Below are 19,184 nucleotides of genomic sequence, written 5' to 3'. Positions count from 1 at the left end.
AGTTTGGATCCCACTTAAAACTGTAGGTCCAGTCCTGATTAGCCTATCTGTGCAAGTGAGCTCAAAACAAAACTCACTCAAATCCAATAAAAATATATTTGTATTACACTGTTTAATGAATTGTAATGAAAAATTTATATCACGTTTCTTCCAAATTTCACTCGCCATATATTCTTCTTATTCGGTTCACATAACCACTTTTTATAGATGGAAAATAATGTAACACAGTTATTTTCAGTGGTTTCGTTCTGGTTTCCGAGAACTTTTTCAAGCTACACCAGGATATACATACAACTACACAACCTCACATGGCTGGTCAGTCTACACTTCTGAGGAAGGAATAACTGTCTCTCCTTATTTTCTCCTAGGTAAACTGGTTTTTCCACCTTGCAGGTGTCATAGCTGGCTGTTTCTCCCCCTCTTCTCCATACTGTAACCTACTCTTGATGTCTTCCCTCCCCTCCTCCTCCTGGAGCCACTGACCTTCCCTTTCACCTTCAACTCCTCTGGCAAGTTGAAATCTTCCATTTTTGTGAAGAAAATTGAAGGTGGATTTCCAATGTTCCCTTTATTTTTGTTCATTTTCTCTCCCCTGTTTATGCAGAAACAAAGCACACATGAAAGGAGAGGAAGAGGGGGAGAAACAGCACATAGAGAGGTGAAATGGGTGGAACTGATAAAAAAGCATGTGGAAAGTAAAAGGGTTAAGTTTCCTGAGCCACCTTCAATTTTCTTGGAAGTCGGGAGTTTTTCAACAAAATCAAGAAATGTGGAATATCTCGAAAATGGACCCCCTTGGTAAAAGGCACTTTAGGGTTAAATTTGTTGCAAATTTACTGACTGTACTATCCTGCCTTCAAAGGAATATAAGTCAAGTTTGAGGTAACTCTGTATATCATGAAACTGAGCGTAGAATCTGTGGAGAATTTCTCTTGGAAAAATTAGAATTATAATTAAAATTTTCATGTGATGTTTGAGAAACTACAGTATTTCATTTCCTCAGCATATCATTTGGTAATATTTGTTTGACTGTGCTGCACAGCTCCACGTTTGTTCATTTACTATTACTTAAGTTTTTATTAAATTGTTTGTCAATCATAAGGTAGTACACATGAAAATGACCAACATGTTATTTGTATTATTTATTATTCATAAAATTATAAGACAATTTCCCATAAATAGTCAACGAAAAACTGTTCTTCTTGTATTGTTTTTTTGTACACACTTGTTGAATTGTAACATACATTACATTGAACTATTCTAATTTCATGAAGACTCTGTGGTTGTTTGTTCCTCTGTTGTGTTTGCTGTCTTAAGTATTTTATGACTTCGAGCATGGTTCACAAGGGTCATGGTGATGTGCTCCAATTTGGTTGTGGCAGTTGATGCGACAGTTGGGATAGAAGTGGATGTGGGATTTTGGATCGTCACTTGTTCTGTTGTTGTCTTAAATGGGCTAATTGTTGAAGGAAATGTATTTTCAAATAAAGTAGTGGAGAAGAGTAGAGAACCAGTAGTGCCATTCGATATTACTGTAGAAGGGAAGTGAGTGTTGGATGGTGGAATCGTTGAAATTGTATCATAGTCCTTTTGTGTGGTAATGGTTGATGTTGGGTTGTAAGTTGAAGTGTATAATGTTGTAGGGTTGGTGAAGTGGGTTGTGTATTGTGTAGGGGTTGTCATTGTTGCTGCAGGCGTTAAACTTGTAACTTCCGCAAATGCTTTTGTGTCCAACAAGGGGGCTGGTACCGTGATGTCAGATCTCATAACTGGGCCTGCTTGAGAATCGTGATGTACCTTTGTGGAATTTGTAGATAAATTAGCAGCATCGGGTGCAGCCTGAGCTGCATTTTTCATTGCAGCTGCCACGTATGGAATATTTGCATCATCGTCATTCTCCGAAGGAGGAAGCTGTTCGTTGATGGAGTTCGGGTATGGAGATGCAGCCGGCGTTTTGCTTGATGTAGTTTTGAGCGAGGATGGAGTAGGCGAAGCTTCTAGTTGGGTTGGTTTTTCACCAGGTGCGCTAATTAGTGACAGGATGTTGGGTCTCTCCCTGGGAGAGAGAGCTGCGATTGGCATCAGTGTCACGTATGTAATGGAAGGTCGTCGAGGTTGATGGTGAAAGACTGGGTCTGGTTCTGAGAAATGGTGGTACCGCATTGACGGTCTGAAGCCTGGTGATCTGTGAGGAATGTCAGAGTAATAGATGGGGCGTAAACTGGGAACGAATGTTGGAGGTGGTCCTGGGGTGTCTACTGCGGGACTGGTGAGCTGATTCGTGAAGGATGGTGGCCTTTTCTTTCTGAGATATGACTCCAAAACTTCTCGATAGATGGCAAGAAAACGGGGGTCATATTCTGGACCGGAATACACAGGAACACCTTTGTAATGATTGCCAGGACCGGGGTCGTAGAAACCTGGAGGTGGTGAGGGTTGACCATAGTCTTGAAAATCTGGAGGTTTGTGCGGGGTGTCTGTAAAATGATGCGGGGTATCTGGGAAGTGTTGTGACTGAAAAGGAGCATGTTGAGTTAGAGGAGGTGCATGCTGTGTAAAGAAGGGAGGCGTGTCTGGCTGCTCATGGATAGGGGGTGCCATGGGGGAATTTGCAGCAGGAAGAACACTGAAGTGTAATTCAAAACGTGGAAAACCAAATCCAGGTCCACTGTGTCTTATTTTCCGTACAGACCAGAGTGCTACAAAACCGTCATGTGGAGAAGGAACTCCACACACGCAGTTGCTTTGAGGGTTTATGTGAGAAGCTTCCGGTAACTTCGAGAATATTGATCTCTTCCTGTTTTGATCAAGAATGCGGAATTCAAATCCGTTACCTTTGCGAACAAGCACTCCCTTTGCTACAGTGCTGATGTCTCGAGGAAGGCCGAATACTCTCGAGTCCGCATTTGAAGTGTCTTCTTTCGAAATGGACGTCATTGCTGGCGAAACAAATTGAGCCTCGGTCAACTTTTCCCAGAGATCCTTATCGGTCATGTCCTTAAGGGAGACACTGAGTTGTCCACGATGAATGCCTCCATTCCTCCTCATACTTTGAAACACAGCTTTGCGAAGAATGTGTTCCCACTTTGAAGGAATCTTCGATCGAAGCATTCGTGGCTGAACTAATGATTCTGGAAGATAAACATGGTGCCTGGTAATACCAGATGGAGTCGAATGTTGCGAAGCGGTTGCACTAATGGGGAGCCAGTTGCGTGGCTCGAGTGTATTTTTGGCTCCTGTGTCCGATACAGACTTCTTAGTCCTGTCCACACGAAACACAAGGCCTGGTTGTTCCCTCTCCTGGTTTCTGTCTTCCTCTAATGGAAGAATAAGTCTAAACATCCCCACTGTGGAGTTCCTGATTTGGGATTCGGATAGTTTTTCGTCTTGTGCATCATCACGTCGCGTAGGAAATGCAAATCTCCCTGCCCGCAAGTTTTCCAAGAGGCAGCAAGGGGGTATGTCTCCCATCACAAAACCTTGCATTCTGTCCCTCATGCAGCTGCCTTGCATCCACAACATTGGAGCCATCTGAAATAAAGACAATAGCTGTGAGGTACTTGTAATATTACATATAATGTAATATGTATGGTTGTATGCAGTGGTTCACCATACTAGTGTTCCGTAACTGAAAATAAAAACAAATAATTTTTTATGTCAACAATGCAGATATAGATAAATATTTACAAACAACAATCATACATAATTATATATTTTTAGTAGCTGTTATCATTAAGGCTCGATTGGGCCTTTAGCCAACACCAACGAAGTAGTTTTCAAAATTTCCTCTCTTTTCGGAAAAAAAAAAAACCTATGATATTCCAAATCCTGAAAAATTACATGTCCTTAAGATTCCTTCCTGAGCTTTCACATGAATCTTTGTGTAGTTTGCTTTTGCTGTTGTCTACATACGAGGGTGTACCCAAAAGAAACCGGAATAACGCTGCGCTGGGTGGAGCTTCCATAGTACGAATTTTTCCCACTAGGCAAGCGTCGAGCAACTCATTGTGAGTTCAGTGCACCCAGTGGCTTCGCCGGGGAAGGTTGTCTCTGGTCACGGTGATTTTTTCGTAAAAGCAGTTTTGCTCGCACCTTGTTTTTTGTGATGGCTGATGTAAGAGAACAACGTGTGGCTGCAAAATTTTGTTTCCTGCTCTGGAAAAAATCCGCAGAAACGGTTGTGATGTTGAACACAGCTTACCAGGATAGCGCTATGGGGAAAACTCAAGTGTACGAGTGGTTTTCTCACTTCAAGAAAGGTAACATGTCGATTGATGACAAACCCCATTCTGGACGTCTTGTCAACTTCCAGAACGGATGAAAATGTCGATAAAATTCGTGAACTTTTGCTCGAAGATCGACGACGGACCATTGAATAGCTGAGGAAGTTATCTGGACTATCTTGGAGCTTGGTTCAGCAAATTTTAAAGGAAGATTTGGGAAGATTTGTGCCTCGGAATCTGAGTGACCAGCACAAAGAGCCATCTCAGTGTGCAAGTTTTTGGCAAAAAACAGCATGACTCTCTTGCCCCATGCCACTTACTCACCTGACCTCGCTCCGTGCGACATTTTTTTTCGTTTCCCCAAATGAAGAGGAACATGAAGGGACAACGATTTGAGGACGTAGAAGAGGTGAAGAAAAAAACGAGGAAGAAGCTGTCAGCCATCACAACAGATGAGTTTAAAAAATGTTTCCAAGAATGGAATCACAGATTGGACAAATGTATTAAGTGTCATGGAGAGTACTTTGAAGGTAATAAGGTTGTTTAGTAAAAAAGAAAAAAAAAAAACATGGCTTTTAAAAAAAATTCTGGTTTCTTTTGGGTACACACTCGTATTTGTAATTGTTTAATGGGCTTACGTAGTAACAAAACTATTGTGATTATCTACAGAACAAAAATGATCATTGCGGTCACATCATATTTATGTGCACTAAAAATATGCAGGCAAGTATGCCATAAAAACTAAACAATATGCATTAAAATGTGTAAAATAGAAATAAACTTGAAGTACTTATGAAGACAATTCTACCTGCCTTAATTTTGGTTATATAAGCATGGCTATTTGTTTCAAAGAGAGCTGTTTATAAGCCAGATATTTGTGACACAAGATGGAAAGAAAGGAGTTTTGAAATAGAAATATATAGATGGCAGATAAGATGAAATAATATAAATAAATATTTGGAAAGTAGTGCAAGTCAAAATATGATAAAAAGATGAAAATTATGTGGATAGATAATGGATGGAAAGGAAAATAGAAGTGTTTTCTATCATTCACCAAGTTAAAGGTGTGCATAATAAAGTACTGAATCAAAGAAAATTCAGGAACCCCAGAAGCACAGTTCAGTATAGCCTTTGCCTTCATTGTTACTATCCTTCCAAGGAAGAAATTGTTGAATTTTCTGCTGCATAACATAATATGTACATTGCAAAATCATGTAGTAATTTAAACGAAGAGATTAGTGTTATTTTGATAACTTTATGTAGGTATTAAAATAAATGCATACCTACAGTAAACATATACTCATAAGATACAAAAAAGTGATTGGGAGAAATGGTGTGAATGCTATAGTCACCTTTCAGCAAGGTAACCAGAGAGTATACTGGGGTTGGACAAAAATATGGAAACACCTTGAACAAGTGTTCTTGGCTTGCCAGTCAGGTTAAATTGGCATTAGCTTCCAATGTTTCGAGCGCATACATTGCTCTCATCATCATGGAATGTACTCTATGTGATCAAAAGTATCTGGACACACCGTGAAACGTGTGTTTATCATAGATGGCTACACAGTACTGCCATCTACCACGTAGAACACATAGTCAGCGAACTCAGTAGTCTGCAGACAGTGTGAGACAGCAGTATGGGATGGTCTGAGGAACTCACAGACTTTCAACGTGGTCAGTTGGTTGGGTGCCACGTGTGTAGGAAGTCTGTGTGTGAGATTGCCACCCTCCTAAACATCCCTCTGTCCACTGTTTCCGATGTTATAGTGAAGGGATGTGTACAACCCAAAAGCATGCAGGCCAACCTCCCATGTTGACCTCCAGAGACCATTGAAGAGGGTCGTACAGCATTATCGTCAATCATCCATCGCCACCATCACACAGGAAATCTGAACTGCATCAGGATCTACTCCAAGCACCATTACTGTTTGGCGCAAGGTGTGGCAACTTGGTTTCCATAGCGGAACATCTGCCCATAAGTCAAACATCACACAGACAAATGCCAAACACCGCCTCGTGTGGTGCAAGGAGCGTCGAAACTGGACCATAGAACAGTGGAAAACAGTTGTGTGGAGTGATGAATCACAGTACACAATGTGGCGATCCGATCTACCAGCCTGTGTAGTGCCGACAGTGAAATTCGGAGGTGGCGGGGTTACAGTGTGGTCATGTTTCTCCTGGAGGGGGCTTGGCCCTCTTGTTGCTTTACATGGCAATGTCATGGCACAAGCTTACGTTGACATTTTAACAGCTTTCATGCTGCCTACCGTCTCAGACCAGTGCGGGGATGACCATTGTGTCTTTCAACACGACCGAGCACCCGTCCATACTGCAGGGCTTGTGGAGAAGTGGTTTGACGACAACAACATCCCACTAATGGACTGGCCTGCGCAGAGTCCTGATTTGAATCCCATACAACATCTCTGGTATGTTTTGGAATGCCGACTTCGTGCTAGACTACACCGATCCACATCAATACCTCCTCTCATTTTGGAGCTCTGCGAGGAATGGGCAGCCATTCCTCACGAAACCTTCCGGCACCTGATTGAAAGTATGCCTGTGAGAGTGAACGCTGTCATCAAGGCTAAGGGTGGGCCCACACTGTATTGACTGTCAGTGTTCCCAATGGAGGGTTGCCCAAACTTGTACTTTATTTTGAGGTAGGTGTCCGGATACTTCTGATCACATAGAGTATAATTTGGAGACTGGTGTAAGATTAAATACATGACTATGATAATGCAGAGCTTGGATGCTGTCTTCTCATTGGTTCACTCAAAGGAGTTCCAGGTCATCTTTGACTGAACAGAGTAGGAGCTTGATCTTCAATGGTGGTCTGTGGACAGTCTTCACCCCATGCCTTGCAAGATTTCTGCTCGATTTACCAGAGGTGTGTGTGACGAAAGGTAAAACTGGCATTCCTCTCCTGAGTTGCAACAGATAGCGGGGCTGTGTGGTGCAGAATCAGCCCTTGTAAGTGCCTCATCTCTATGTTCGATAGCTCTGGGTTGTGAAGAAGAATGGTAGCCAGATGAAATTGATGAAATGACTGTAGGGACTATATATATTCGCTCCGTGACTTTCACAGCCATTGTTGTCTAATTTGTGGTCAAAATCCCCTTTAATGTTTGTCGCACTCTGTCACTCAGTTTACACTTTCTTCCCTGATTGTGTTTCTCCAGTGTTTCTCCAGTAACGTTTTTCCAGATACACTATAACCCATCATGATCTTGTATGCAGTACCTCTCAATACTCCGAACTATCTAATTTGGTCACGGACACACCAGCTAGGCAGGCACAAAACAATTTAGCTCTGCAAGCTCAGACACAATTTACTGTCAGCTACACAGCACAATGTCTACAGAGCAACTTCAGCCTCCTATAGATTCATGGGTTTCTATCCTACAGATTAAACAAACCCATGTTGCACCACATCCAATTTCAGGAGGCAAACATGCATCAACATGCTATAAGATCGACCACAAGGAAAAGAATCTTCGGTCAAAAGCGTTCGCGCATCTTCCCTGCCGTTGTCGGTGCTCGGGTCAGTGTTGCCAGGTCAGACTTAAAGAAATCGGGAGATTGTTCCTTGGGAAACAAGAAGTGCTAAATTTCTGATGATATAATAGTAGCGGATGAACGACGTTCTCGTGGGTAGCATGGGCGTGCGCACTGGTGGGCTAGGGGGCTATTGCCCCTTAATCTTGGACGTCCGCAATTTTTTCCAGGAAGGGGGAAGCAAAGTATATTTATCAGTGGGTAAACTAGGCATATTACCCAGTAATGGTGTTGCCCCCTCAGAAAACACCACTTGAGTTTGATATTATCACATACCTGCATCCCCTTCGTGGTTCCATAGCAACAGTTTAATAAGGAAATCGCCTGAGAAATCAATAGGCCTGGCAACACTGACATGGACCGCGTGAAGGCTCCTCCCCCTTGCCCTTCCCCCATACCCGCGAGCGCGATGCTGTTCTGAGCAGGATTTTTTCCCTGTGGTCCCACTACAGCGCCTTGAACAACGTAGTGTGGAAAACGGCACGGTTCTGGCCTCTCTGGCTGGTTCCACTCGAATATGATACCGCTAGAGGCGCTGGTGTTGGTCTCGGTGCATGGTATTCGTCTGCTTATAATGGAAGTAAATGGAGTTTTCGCTGCAGCGTCTGATTCTTTGACATGAAGCATTTCTATGAATGTGATAATTGCTATGATATTTGGTACAGTGGTCGCGAAGACATTAACCATCATTCTCGACAGTCTACCACGTCCTGTTATCGTTATACTTTCATTAATACGGGAGAAAAAATACGCGTTGAATGCTCTTAGTAACTAAATTTTTGTGTATGAATTAGGTTCATTATCATCATCATCATCATCATCATTTGTTTTAAATATATACACACTGAAGCATTTGTATTTTTGGTCTTATTTCTTCCGATTTAAACTAATTGCGGCGATGATGGTAATGATAATTGCATAAAACGATAAATGGAAAACCCATCGACATGAGTGTAAGGAAACTTTCAGACCAATGGGACAAGCGACACGGGATGTTCACACTAATGTTACTAGTGACACATACAGTTGCGGTGATTGGGTTTCAAAACCGGGGACCGAGGTGCCAAAACCGGGGGGGGGGGGGGGGCAAAGACAGTATTTTATTGCGCATGAGGGTCCAAACAGCAGACGACACGTTCATATGACGTATTCGCGTGCTACTTGTTACTTCGGTTATAAATAGCCGTGTTTGTCCTGTTGTTATACCAATATTAATGTTTGTTTAGTTGGTACACTCCTCTTCACATAAAGTGACACATACTTCAACTGTCCAACCTTATGAAATGTTCCACTTTATGTGAACAGGAATGTACAAGAGTTGTAAACATCTCCACTTTGTCACTGACTCATTCAATTACATAAGATATAATGTCCTCCACCTCCTCCCCTTGTTGCTTAGAAATTTTGTGGGTTTGAAAATGCTTCATCTTTTGTTTAGGGGTATAATAGTGTTTATTAACGGCAGTTATACTGAATTTCTAAGTGAGAAGATATTAGACGCACACCTATGAAGGTGTATGTTCGATATACACTATCTGATTAGAGTATCCGGACACTCGTAAAGTGACGTGTACTAGAGGTGCCTATGACCTGACCAACATATATAAAATAAAAGCAGGGGGCTCTGCGTTGTTTAGTGAGAAGTATGAGCAGAATGGGCAACTCAAGGGAGCTCTGTGACTTTGAACGTGGTCTAGGTATCGGTTGCCACATGAGCAGTAAATCGATCGGAGACATTTCAGCCCTTCTCAATGTCCCCAAGTGAACTGTTAGTAACGTGATTGTGAAATGAAAACGTGAAGGCAAAACCACGGTCGGATAGACCACGTGTAATGACAGAAAAGGACCACCGTTCGTTGAAGAAAATGGTTCGCGAAAATCGCCAGTCATCGTGTGAAAACATCACCCAGGATTTTCACAGTGCTACTGATTGTCCAACCAGCACGAGACTGTGCGCCGAGAATTGAAACAAATGGGTTTCCATTGTCGAGCAGCTGCCCACAAGTCAACCATTACTGCTGTAAATGCTAAACGTCGCCTACAGTGATGTAAAGAACGACGCAACTGGACTGTGGACGACTGGAAACATGTGGTTTGGAGTGACGAATCACGCTTTACCATGTTGCAGTCTGATGGGAAGGGTTGGGTGTGGCGAATGCCTGTAGAACGATATCTGCCAGAATGTGTAGTGCCAACAGTGAAATTTGGAGAGTTTTTTTCATGGAACGGAATGGACCCCCTCGTAAAACTGAACGCAAATCTAAATGCGAAAAGGTACAAAGGCATTATGACCAATTCGGCGATGACGATTGCCTGTATCAGCATGACGAAGCTCCCTGTCATAAAATGGCCTGTGAGGGAATGGTTTGCAGACAATAACATTACAGAAATGAATTGGCCGGCCAAGAGCCCTAACTTGAAACCCATCGAAACACCTTTGGGATAAATTAGAACGCTGGGTTCGCTCCACCACAACGACTCACATTGCGACCTGCTTTGGCTACAGCAATTCAGAAGCAATGGACTGCCATTTCCCCGGAGACGTTCTGATACCTGATTGAAAGTCTCCACCGCAGAGTTAGAGCTATCATCGCAGTAAAGGGTGGACTCTTTTCGTATTAATGTCAGTTACTGGAACTTGTGGTATAAGGTACGTCTGATGACAGTTTAGAGTATGTGTCCGCTTGTCCGGATACTTTTGATCAGATAGTGTATATTGCATTACATCATGGCATTCCAAAACAGTAGTTGTAACGTTACAACTTCGTTCCGCGGTCCACGGCGTGGAACTATCTGAAGAAAATCCAAGTGCGTTTCGGACGTGGAAGTAACGAAGGAACAAGGCGGGGCCCAGGCAGTCATAAGAGCATTATGGAGGAACCCAACCTTGAAGTGCATTCGCTGTGAACACGCTCTAAACACTAACATTGTTTGGTGCATCCGCTGACCCGAATTATTGAACAATTAACAGTTAATAATCACAACATACTTTTAGAGTTGAAGATAACGCTTTACAGGACAACAATGCGCACAGGATGTCTACCGTGGCTGTGAATGCGGTTCAGCATGAGAGGTGCAGAAAAATTGTGACGGCATTGTTAATTGCATGCTCTCAGATGCATTATGTTGCTTGGAAGAGAAAGCCTAATTTGTTGACGCGCGCCGTCATTTATTAAATAAGAGTTACGAGTGTCATCGTTAAATAACAGTGAAGAGGCTCACAGAACAGGTTTTCATTGTTGGCTTGCCAACATCTTTGATTCAATTGTTAGCTTCCAGACGAGATAGGGTAAAAGTTGGTAAATCTTTCTCTCCTCGTGTTTTGAGATAGATTAACCGCATTAACATATGTAGGAATTCTAGCGTTCATGGCGACAAGTGTACTCCGGTTACCAGCTAGGTTAAGTCGCCGTTAGCGTCAAACGCTTGGAGCTCATTCATTGCTCTCATTTTTCCCTGAAACGCACGAAACGTTGCGCTAACTCAGACTTAACCTGGCCGGTAACCCGAGAACATTAACATATATTGTGCCCTTTGCTTGTGTTATCAAAGTTTACAATCTCGTAGGCGAAGGTTTTCTGTTTCGAATCCTCGCCTGTTGCTCTTTGTTGACTCTTCATCAGTTGAATGTAATCACTAAGGCCCGGGACTTTATGTCATATAAAACTAAAATATGTATGTAATTGTGTCATATAAATTGGAAACTATGTCATGAAAAATTACAGATATGTCAGGAAAATGCAGAAATATTCCCAGTAAAGCCAAAAATGTGCACAACAGTAGTCTCGAATTTCTCCCATACCCGATAGAGTAGAGTAGGGCCTGTAATGTACCTAATGTTATTTTTACTTTTGACTGATTTTTGTGAAAAGCGAAAAAGGCAAAGAAATGAGAACGAAACTTCTTTACTTTCCGTGCAACAATGGGAGAGAACATTTTGCCTCAGTCAAGTTTGCATGGCTATCAATTGTCGGCGGGATAAAAAAGTGGGTTATTATATTGTTCTGTACTAAGAAAGGACGGCACCTTTCTTCTTCCGTAATTTCCATATCCTGCCATCGACAATATCAACTATCCGTTGTGCTAACGCCACGAAGAAAAAATTATGAAATAACCGATTATGTGCGAGAGAAGTACGAAATTATACAGAAATATGTCTTATTACAACAAAATTGAAGAAATATGTTGTAAAAACGCGAAATTGGTGAAATATGTCAAAATATGCTTTGTCAAGTTTGTCTATTTCGGCTGATTTTCATCCGATATGTAAAGATCTCACCCCAATAATAGATCCGAAGCCAATTGAAAAATATGTTATAACAAAGTCCCGGGCCCTAGTAATCATCATTCGCCGACCTCATTGGCGGAGTGGGTAGCACAGCCCGCTACGACGCCAGGGGTCCCAGTTTCGAATCCCGGGCTTTGTGTTTTCTGAGAGTGTTCCTACATCAATTTCATCATATCACCCATCCTTGTGGTCGCTGTTAGCCCCAAGTGACAGAAAAGCGACGTAAAATAACTTAATTCAATCAATGTAAGCATCGAATCATCCTCATCGTTGCGATTATCTTAAGGAGACCAAGAGCACATGGAATACCGCGGCAAATTATTTTGTTTTCGTCTCATGATTAAAATACATAAGAACAATTGATTAGAAATTGTGAATAAAATTATTCATTTCAATAAGAGAATGATGGTGTTTCTGTTGACACTATCCTTGAAGACCCAGTAAAATGGGTGTGTCTAAACACTTATACACAGCGTTTTAGGACCACGTGTCATAGTGAGATAGGACAGGTCTTAGACTCTGCATTATGCCATAGCGCATGTCAAAAAACCCATAACAAAGAAAGACAGCCCAAACCGGTTTGCGTCTGCAGTTTTGAGTTGGATCTTGTACCTCTGAAATGTGGCCCTCCCGGGATTCATGTCAAGGAACTCTTGATTACATATAGCGGCAGATTCCATATCATGACCGAGAATGAAGTCCCCCTTTTCTCCACCAAACCAACGCTTGTATCAACAACAGATCTTTAATTTCAGGGAATAGTTTCCAGACCTTGGGCCGGCGTCAGCAGTTTTCAAAAATACCCCCGCTTTCGAAAATCCACTATATTCAAAATTCTAACGAAATAAAGTCGTCTTTGAATTTCTTCCAGTGAAACTTCGTATGGTTTGCTTTCATTGTTTCCAGACATTCGCAATAGTTTCGTGGCTAAGTAAGCCTATTTTTCGTCACCGATATCTAGACAATAGCGAAAGCAAGCAAATTGATGTGAATGCTTTGGCGTAAACTGTAAACAAATATAATTTTTGAGAAAGGAGAGAAGTTTTCCCAAACGGCTAGGCCAAAGATCCCCAGTGCTTCACTTCGATACGGAGTGTAAGACTTGCAGTTGCATCAAGGATTCGATTCCAAAACCCCGAAGTTTTCATCATATCATCACTCATCCTCTTCGTCGTGATTAGCCAGAAATTTCAAAAAGCGACGCTATAACAAAATTCAAGGCTCCTTTAGTGGATTTAGTGCTAGCATCTTTATGTGCGAAGTGAGAAAGTGACATTGTAGTGGAATATAACCTTGGTTAGCAACACTGAGAGTCCAGAATTCTATCAGCAGACGCAGACAGCATTTATCCAAGCACTGGCCATACAACCGCCTGAAAAAATCATAATTATAGTAAAAGGAATATGAAAAAATCAAATAATCTAGGTTCGATCCCTGATTGAGCAACAGCTCTCAAATAACGTTTCCGGTAGTTATGATAGAAGTAATCTGATGTGCAATTTACTGGCCTTGCAGTTTCGCTACTGCTCTTAAATGCGGTAACGGTGTTGCACCGTTAATTACTTCAGTCGATATAAGCAAATCTTCTTCGTCTGTCGATGTAAGGAAGAGTTATCAAGGAAAAACCTTCGACAGAAAGACAACGTTTAAGTGCAATACCTTAACAAAAAGCTTCCGGGATTTTGTATTTCCTTAGTATTTCGACTTCCTGTCATCTTCATACACGTCAAGTTCAGACAGAACTTCGCATTTGTAAGGAAGGGGCTCCGGGTTCGATTTCTAGTGAAGCACATTGCATAGCGGTTCATATACCTCTTTCAACTGTAGGTCCGGTTCCGATGGATTTAACCGAACATAAAGTAGACTTAAAACAAGCTTTGAAAATAAAGTAGACTTAAAACAAGCTTTGGATGCAAGTATTTTGTATGCACCCTACAGTTGTAACATCATCAAATATCAGAGTCAGTATTATTTAAGTATCGGCCATTTTTTTATGTGCTGTTGATTTAGTGTTTTTATTTTTTTATTATTTGTCGATATTACCGTGTTTTGAAAATTATTTTGTTATTCATTAATTCAGTATTCTCATTCTAAATTATTCCTTATTTCGTGATTTTTATTGCAATATTTTCCCCACTGTATTCCGTATGTACAGTCACGGACTCTGTTGGATTGTAATGATTGACTAAAAGTCAATGGGGTTGTTACAATCCAGAAAAGTGTTCGTGACTGTACAAGTAAGAAACAAGGAAACCGAATATAACAACATGTTGTCTCTCATCTCTTTATGGTGATGTGATAAGTCACATTTTCTCAATTCCTCTTAATGTGTTCCTTCAGTGTTTCTTGCACAAACGGCAATTTTTATGACACCCACAGTGAAATTAAGTGCGAAAGTAAACAAAAACTTTTACATGATAAAACCATACACACCGCTGAAAAGCTGGGAGGGTTTATGTCTTGAAGACGACGCTCAGAAGATGGCCATTTCTCCTCAAACATTCCTGCAGTCGACAAGAGACATCCTGCATAGCTCGACGTAACCTGTCCACAAGAATCTGAGCGATTCTTCAGTTGTAGCAGATGTAGTCGGAAGGATCCGTGAGAAAATCCTCATCAACCCACCCATCTTTTCAGCGGTGTGTAATTATGTAATGGCATCCTCTACACTACTCATTTCCATGATTGCCGGATCCTGTGGCCGAGTGGTTAGCACATCGCGCTACGACGCCAAGGGTCCCGGGTTCGAATCCCGCTCGGTTGTTTGTGAATGTCCATTCATCAATTTCATCATTTCATCACCCATCTCCATCTTCGCAAATTAGTCAAGAGGCACAAGACGCGAAGTAAATAAACTAAATCAATCATTTCCATGATTAAATCTCTTGCAACTATTTATTCTCTTCTCTAACCCTCTATTTCAAAATTTGTCGTCTTTCTGAGTCACCCTCTATTTTGAATTTATTTACATTTTTAACCAGTCGTCAACGAATTAGTTTCTTCCTTTATAAATATCTGATATGCTGTATATAAAAGTAACAAATTATTCCTTGATTCATATTTAAATATATATGTATATATATTTTTAAATCATTAGAGATTCACTTTTATATGTAGTATCATATAATAATTGAACGGCCCGGAAAACGCAGAACATGGTAAGTGACATTTTGGCCCTTACTGAATTACAATGTAAAAAGCCATCCTTCAATTTTCACGTGTAGTTGCCATGTCATGCATTTTGCATTGGACTCAATGAACTCTTCTGAAATTGGTAAACACAACACGAAAACAGATTATCTACATTTTAACTTCCAATAACCTTTCTGCTTAACAAACTCAACAATGACCAGAAGGTCACCATATTTTACTCCCGAGCCCTTCAATTCTTCCTCCCCAACGGTCTCCAACGATTTCACACCCCGAATGCAAGTATCCAAGGGTAATAACAAGAATCACTTACCGCAAACAGGACAACGATGACGGTTGTCATGTTGGCCGAGGAAAGTCCTGCTTCATCCGTTGAAGATCCTCGCTACGAGTCCACCGGACTAAACACTTAGTTGCGTATCCTTCCTTTACTCGAAGAACATTGCAACGAAGCACCTCACCGTGTTCGCTCCAACCCTCGTGAAGGGGGGGGGGGTCAGTGTACCACCAGGCCAGGGCCTTTTGCCACTCTCTCGGAACGGCGCGTCTGGAGTGTCCTAGTTGCTCGCCGCGAATGCTTGCGAGGTTGCTTCTCTCCCAAGATCATGGTCCAGCGGGTTTCCTCAGCTTCCGACTCTGCTTTTGTGCGCGCTCCCTGGCGTCGACTCGACTTCCGGTTGCATTTCTCCTCCGTGTTTCCATGCACTCGCTTTCTATGCATGCGTTTATCTTGCGCGTTCTTTTACTTCTCTCCCATTCATTTCTTTTTTTCGGCTCTTTCCCTTTGATATCACGAGATGGTACCGATAATTTCACTTCTTTCCTCTTTGTACGTCAAACGTTGCTTCCGTAATGTAAAAGTTACATTTGGAAGATTGTGGGTTTTAAGGTTTGGCCGATGCCGTCTCCTTAAAAGCCGCTATGATGTTCCGATAAATTACATGTGCTTAGAATGCCTTCTAGACACGCACATGCGCTTTGCTTTCTGTGTTGTCTAGATATTATCAATAGTTTCATAGACTAACGTAGAAACGAAACTATTGAGAACAACTATGCAACGGCGAGAGGAAACCACATGAAGATTCACGTGAATGCTCTAAAAGGAACCCAAAGCAGATGTAATTTTTCAGTTTTTGGAATCTCAAAGCGTTTATTCGAAACGAGAGGAAGATTTGGAAACATTTTTCTTTTGAGACGCCCAAAGGTCCAGCCTAGTCTTAAGCAGGACCTTTTCCTTCCACAAAAATAGGTCCTGGGTACAATTCTTCTCTACCACAAAGGAACTATCACGACTTTTTCGGCAGCCTCACTGATTAGAGCAGTGTTTATCAACCGCCGGGCCGTGCGATATCACATAACTCAAGTAGGGCCACACCAAAAGATATTTCGTAATTACCGTTTTTAAGCATCGTTTTAAAAGTTGTTCAAAGACAAAAATGGTAATCGGGGGTCGTTTGCATTAACAACTCCCCCCCCTGAGTTCTTTACTGCTTTCATTTGAAAATTTAGATTTTCTCTAAATTTGCAGAGGGACTGTTGCCCCATCAGTACCCCCTGCGTACGCCAGTGTGGCGGTGAGAGGTTCATTAGATCCGGTGGTTGACAACCAATTTAATTTTGATTTTATATTTGTCAACAAGCCTAGACACGATCTGACTATTACTCTTCATGATTACGCCATAATTTATTTAATTTCAAAGGTACATATTATTTAATGCTTGAGGTTTTAAAAACTGATAAATCTTTGGGATTGGCTGGGGCCGGGCGCTCGTCGACTTTTTGAACAAGTTTTTACCGGCCCTCGATCTCACGCAGATGGAGAACCAGGTTCAGAGGTTTCTCGAACATACTGAGTCACGGTAAAATTGCGACCTTAGATTACCCCCCGCCCGGGAATCGAACCCGGTTTTCGCACGTGGAAGTTAGACGCCCTACCGCCTATACTACCACGGCTCCAATGTATATAAATGTACTTGTGAGTAAGATATGTAAATATAGGTACTTTAAAATGCACGTTTTCAGCCTCAATTGGACATTTCCCTTATTTAATCCCAAAAATGTTAACGGAGGGAAAACCATGCAATTAAATTATTTTCCTGGTCTTATTAATACGTAAATCCATATATTTTGTTTATAGTATTTAAAAACAAAACCCTGGAGGCACATAGTGGTTCGGATCCCGCTTTAAACTGTAGGCCCAGTCCTGATTAGCCTATCTGTGCATAAAGTGGACGTGAAACAAAGATCTCAAGAAGTAAATCCATTAGTGACGACTGTTAGTATGTGTCTCGAGTTTGCATACATTGAGAATAAAATTTGTTTTTCGAGTGTTGTTAGCGTCGAAAGGAGGCGTCAAACAAACACTTTATTAAGAAAAGTTGTTTACCTGGTTCATTCGGTGGCGCGCTGTATATGTTGTATAAACTGAACTGTGGGGGTGGAGAGCTGATGGGGTTCCAAAAATTTTAAGAAAATCAAAATTTTATAATAAAAGTAGTAAAGAACTGGGAAAACCAAAGTTTTATTGCACAACCACCTTAAAATGACCGGACTACCATTTTCGTCTTTGAACAACTTTTAAAACGAAAGTTAGCATAACCCGTGGAGTAACAGCTTCTAAGGGCCAGTGCGTATACGTAGAGGAAGATTATTTCCGCAGCATCTTTGGCTGTTATTCATTTGAAACTTCGGAACGAGTCACAACTCTCGAAGCAGCCAATCAACCAAGCGAGCCGCTGACGTCATCTCAACCCAGAACCTATCGCTAAGCCCCTTGCTCAAGCTCTGCACATCCACTAGGCTCGCTAGACAGACTCGCTCAGTCTGCTGGAGATGTTCCGAAAGTAATTGGACTCTACCTACCGATTGCCGGCCTTAGTCCCACATGCCTCAGCAGAGGTGGGCGATCATCCAACCAGGTACGGGGTGACGTGTGGTCAGCACGACGAACCCTCAGTCGTTGTTGTAGTTTTTCTATGACCGGGTTACGATACTCATTCGTAGCTCCCCAATTTCCTCACGAATGGACACTGTCCGAAATCTGAGGAGAAAAGTTATGCTTCCCCCAAGGAGACTCGAACCTACGCCCTTCCTGTAGCCAGAGCAAAAAGCTTGCACCTTAAATCGCACGGTCACGGTGCGGGACTTTGAAACGAAACTTACAAATGGTTAATTATCTAATATTTTATAGTGTGTAACGCCCACCCCCTAGAACGAAGCTATGTAATATTCATCTTTACAATTCCACCCCCAGGCCCGTAGACAGGCAGGGGCCAGGGGGTGCTCGGCCCCCCCTGGCACTGCCGCCAGCCCCATTGACATTAGGTAAAACTATTTTGTATTCTAATTTGTTTGAGGCGTAGAGTGAAAATGTAGACAAGAGTATATTATTTTGTTCATAACTTCGTTCGTTCATCTTGTTTATGAGCAGAAGTCTAAGCAGCGGCAAGTGTTTAGAGAATTCTCTAGACTTTAGAAAGTTCTTTCATAGGGGGGCTTTTTTATCTGTGCTTTCACTGCCCCTGTTGCAGCCGCTCGTTTGAAAGAAATCTGTGACTTTGATGTCATCTTTAGGTAAAACTATTTTGTATTCTAATTTGTTTGAGGCGAAGAGTGAAAATGTTGACAAGAGTATATTATTTTTTTCTTAACTTCGGACTGTTCAAACGAGCGGCTGCAACAGGGGCAGTGAAAGTACAGATAAAAAAGGCCCCCTATGAAAGAACTTTCTAAAGTCATCCACATTACTTCCGCATCTGCGTCAAATGTCAACAGATCCCAAGTTTTATTGCTTTGGCTGGGAGTGGAATGTATGGTAGGCACTATGATTGAAGTGAAAATTGCACATTTTAATATGTATGATATAAATATCTGTATCATCAAAAATAATATGGAGTGTGTATTAAGGTATCAGTAGCAGTCATTAGCACTTCAAGAGATGTTTTAAAAGATATAGAAAAAAAATGTAG

At 41.7% G+C, this 19,184-nt stretch overlaps 2 protein-coding genes across 2 annotated transcripts in view; one reads left to right on the top strand and one right to left on the bottom strand.

Moving 5' to 3' along the window:
• The window catches only part of Cbp80 (Nuclear cap-binding protein subunit 1), a 107,434-nt gene that overhangs the window by 54,297 nt on the left and 33,953 nt on the right, over window positions 1-19,184 (top strand). The gene's annotated exons all lie outside the window — the stretch shown is intronic.
• On the bottom strand, window positions 1,180-15,770 carry LOC146003156 (uncharacterized). Its single transcript, XM_083141339.1, has 2 exons — window positions 15,530-15,770; window positions 1,180-3,531 (listed from the first exon to the last, which is right to left on the bottom strand). The coding sequence occupies exons 1-2, from the start codon at window positions 15,557-15,559 to the stop codon at window positions 1,267-1,269; spliced, it is 2,295 nt and encodes a 764-aa protein (XP_082997465.1). The 5' UTR covers window positions 15,560-15,770; the 3' UTR covers window positions 1,180-1,266.

This window comes from Lepisma saccharinum, chromosome 19, assembly GCF_977018435.1.
Source record: "Lepisma saccharinum chromosome 19, izLepSacc3.1, whole genome shotgun sequence".
Taxonomy (NCBI): domain Eukaryota; kingdom Metazoa; phylum Arthropoda; class Insecta; order Zygentoma; family Lepismatidae; genus Lepisma; species Lepisma saccharinum.
The sequence above is the reverse complement of the archived record's forward strand: the minus strand, read 5'-3'. Positions and strand labels throughout refer to the sequence as shown.

Excerpts from the sequence above, each read along its gene's own strand:
- LOC146003156 (XM_083141339.1), bottom strand. The coding sequence starts at position 15,559 with ATGACAACCGTCATCGTTGTCCTGTTTGCG. Across the intron at positions 3,532-15,529 it reads TCATCGTTGTCCTGTTTGCG|ATGGCTCCAATGTTGTGGAT; the intron begins GTAAGTGATTCT and ends TCTTTATTTCAG.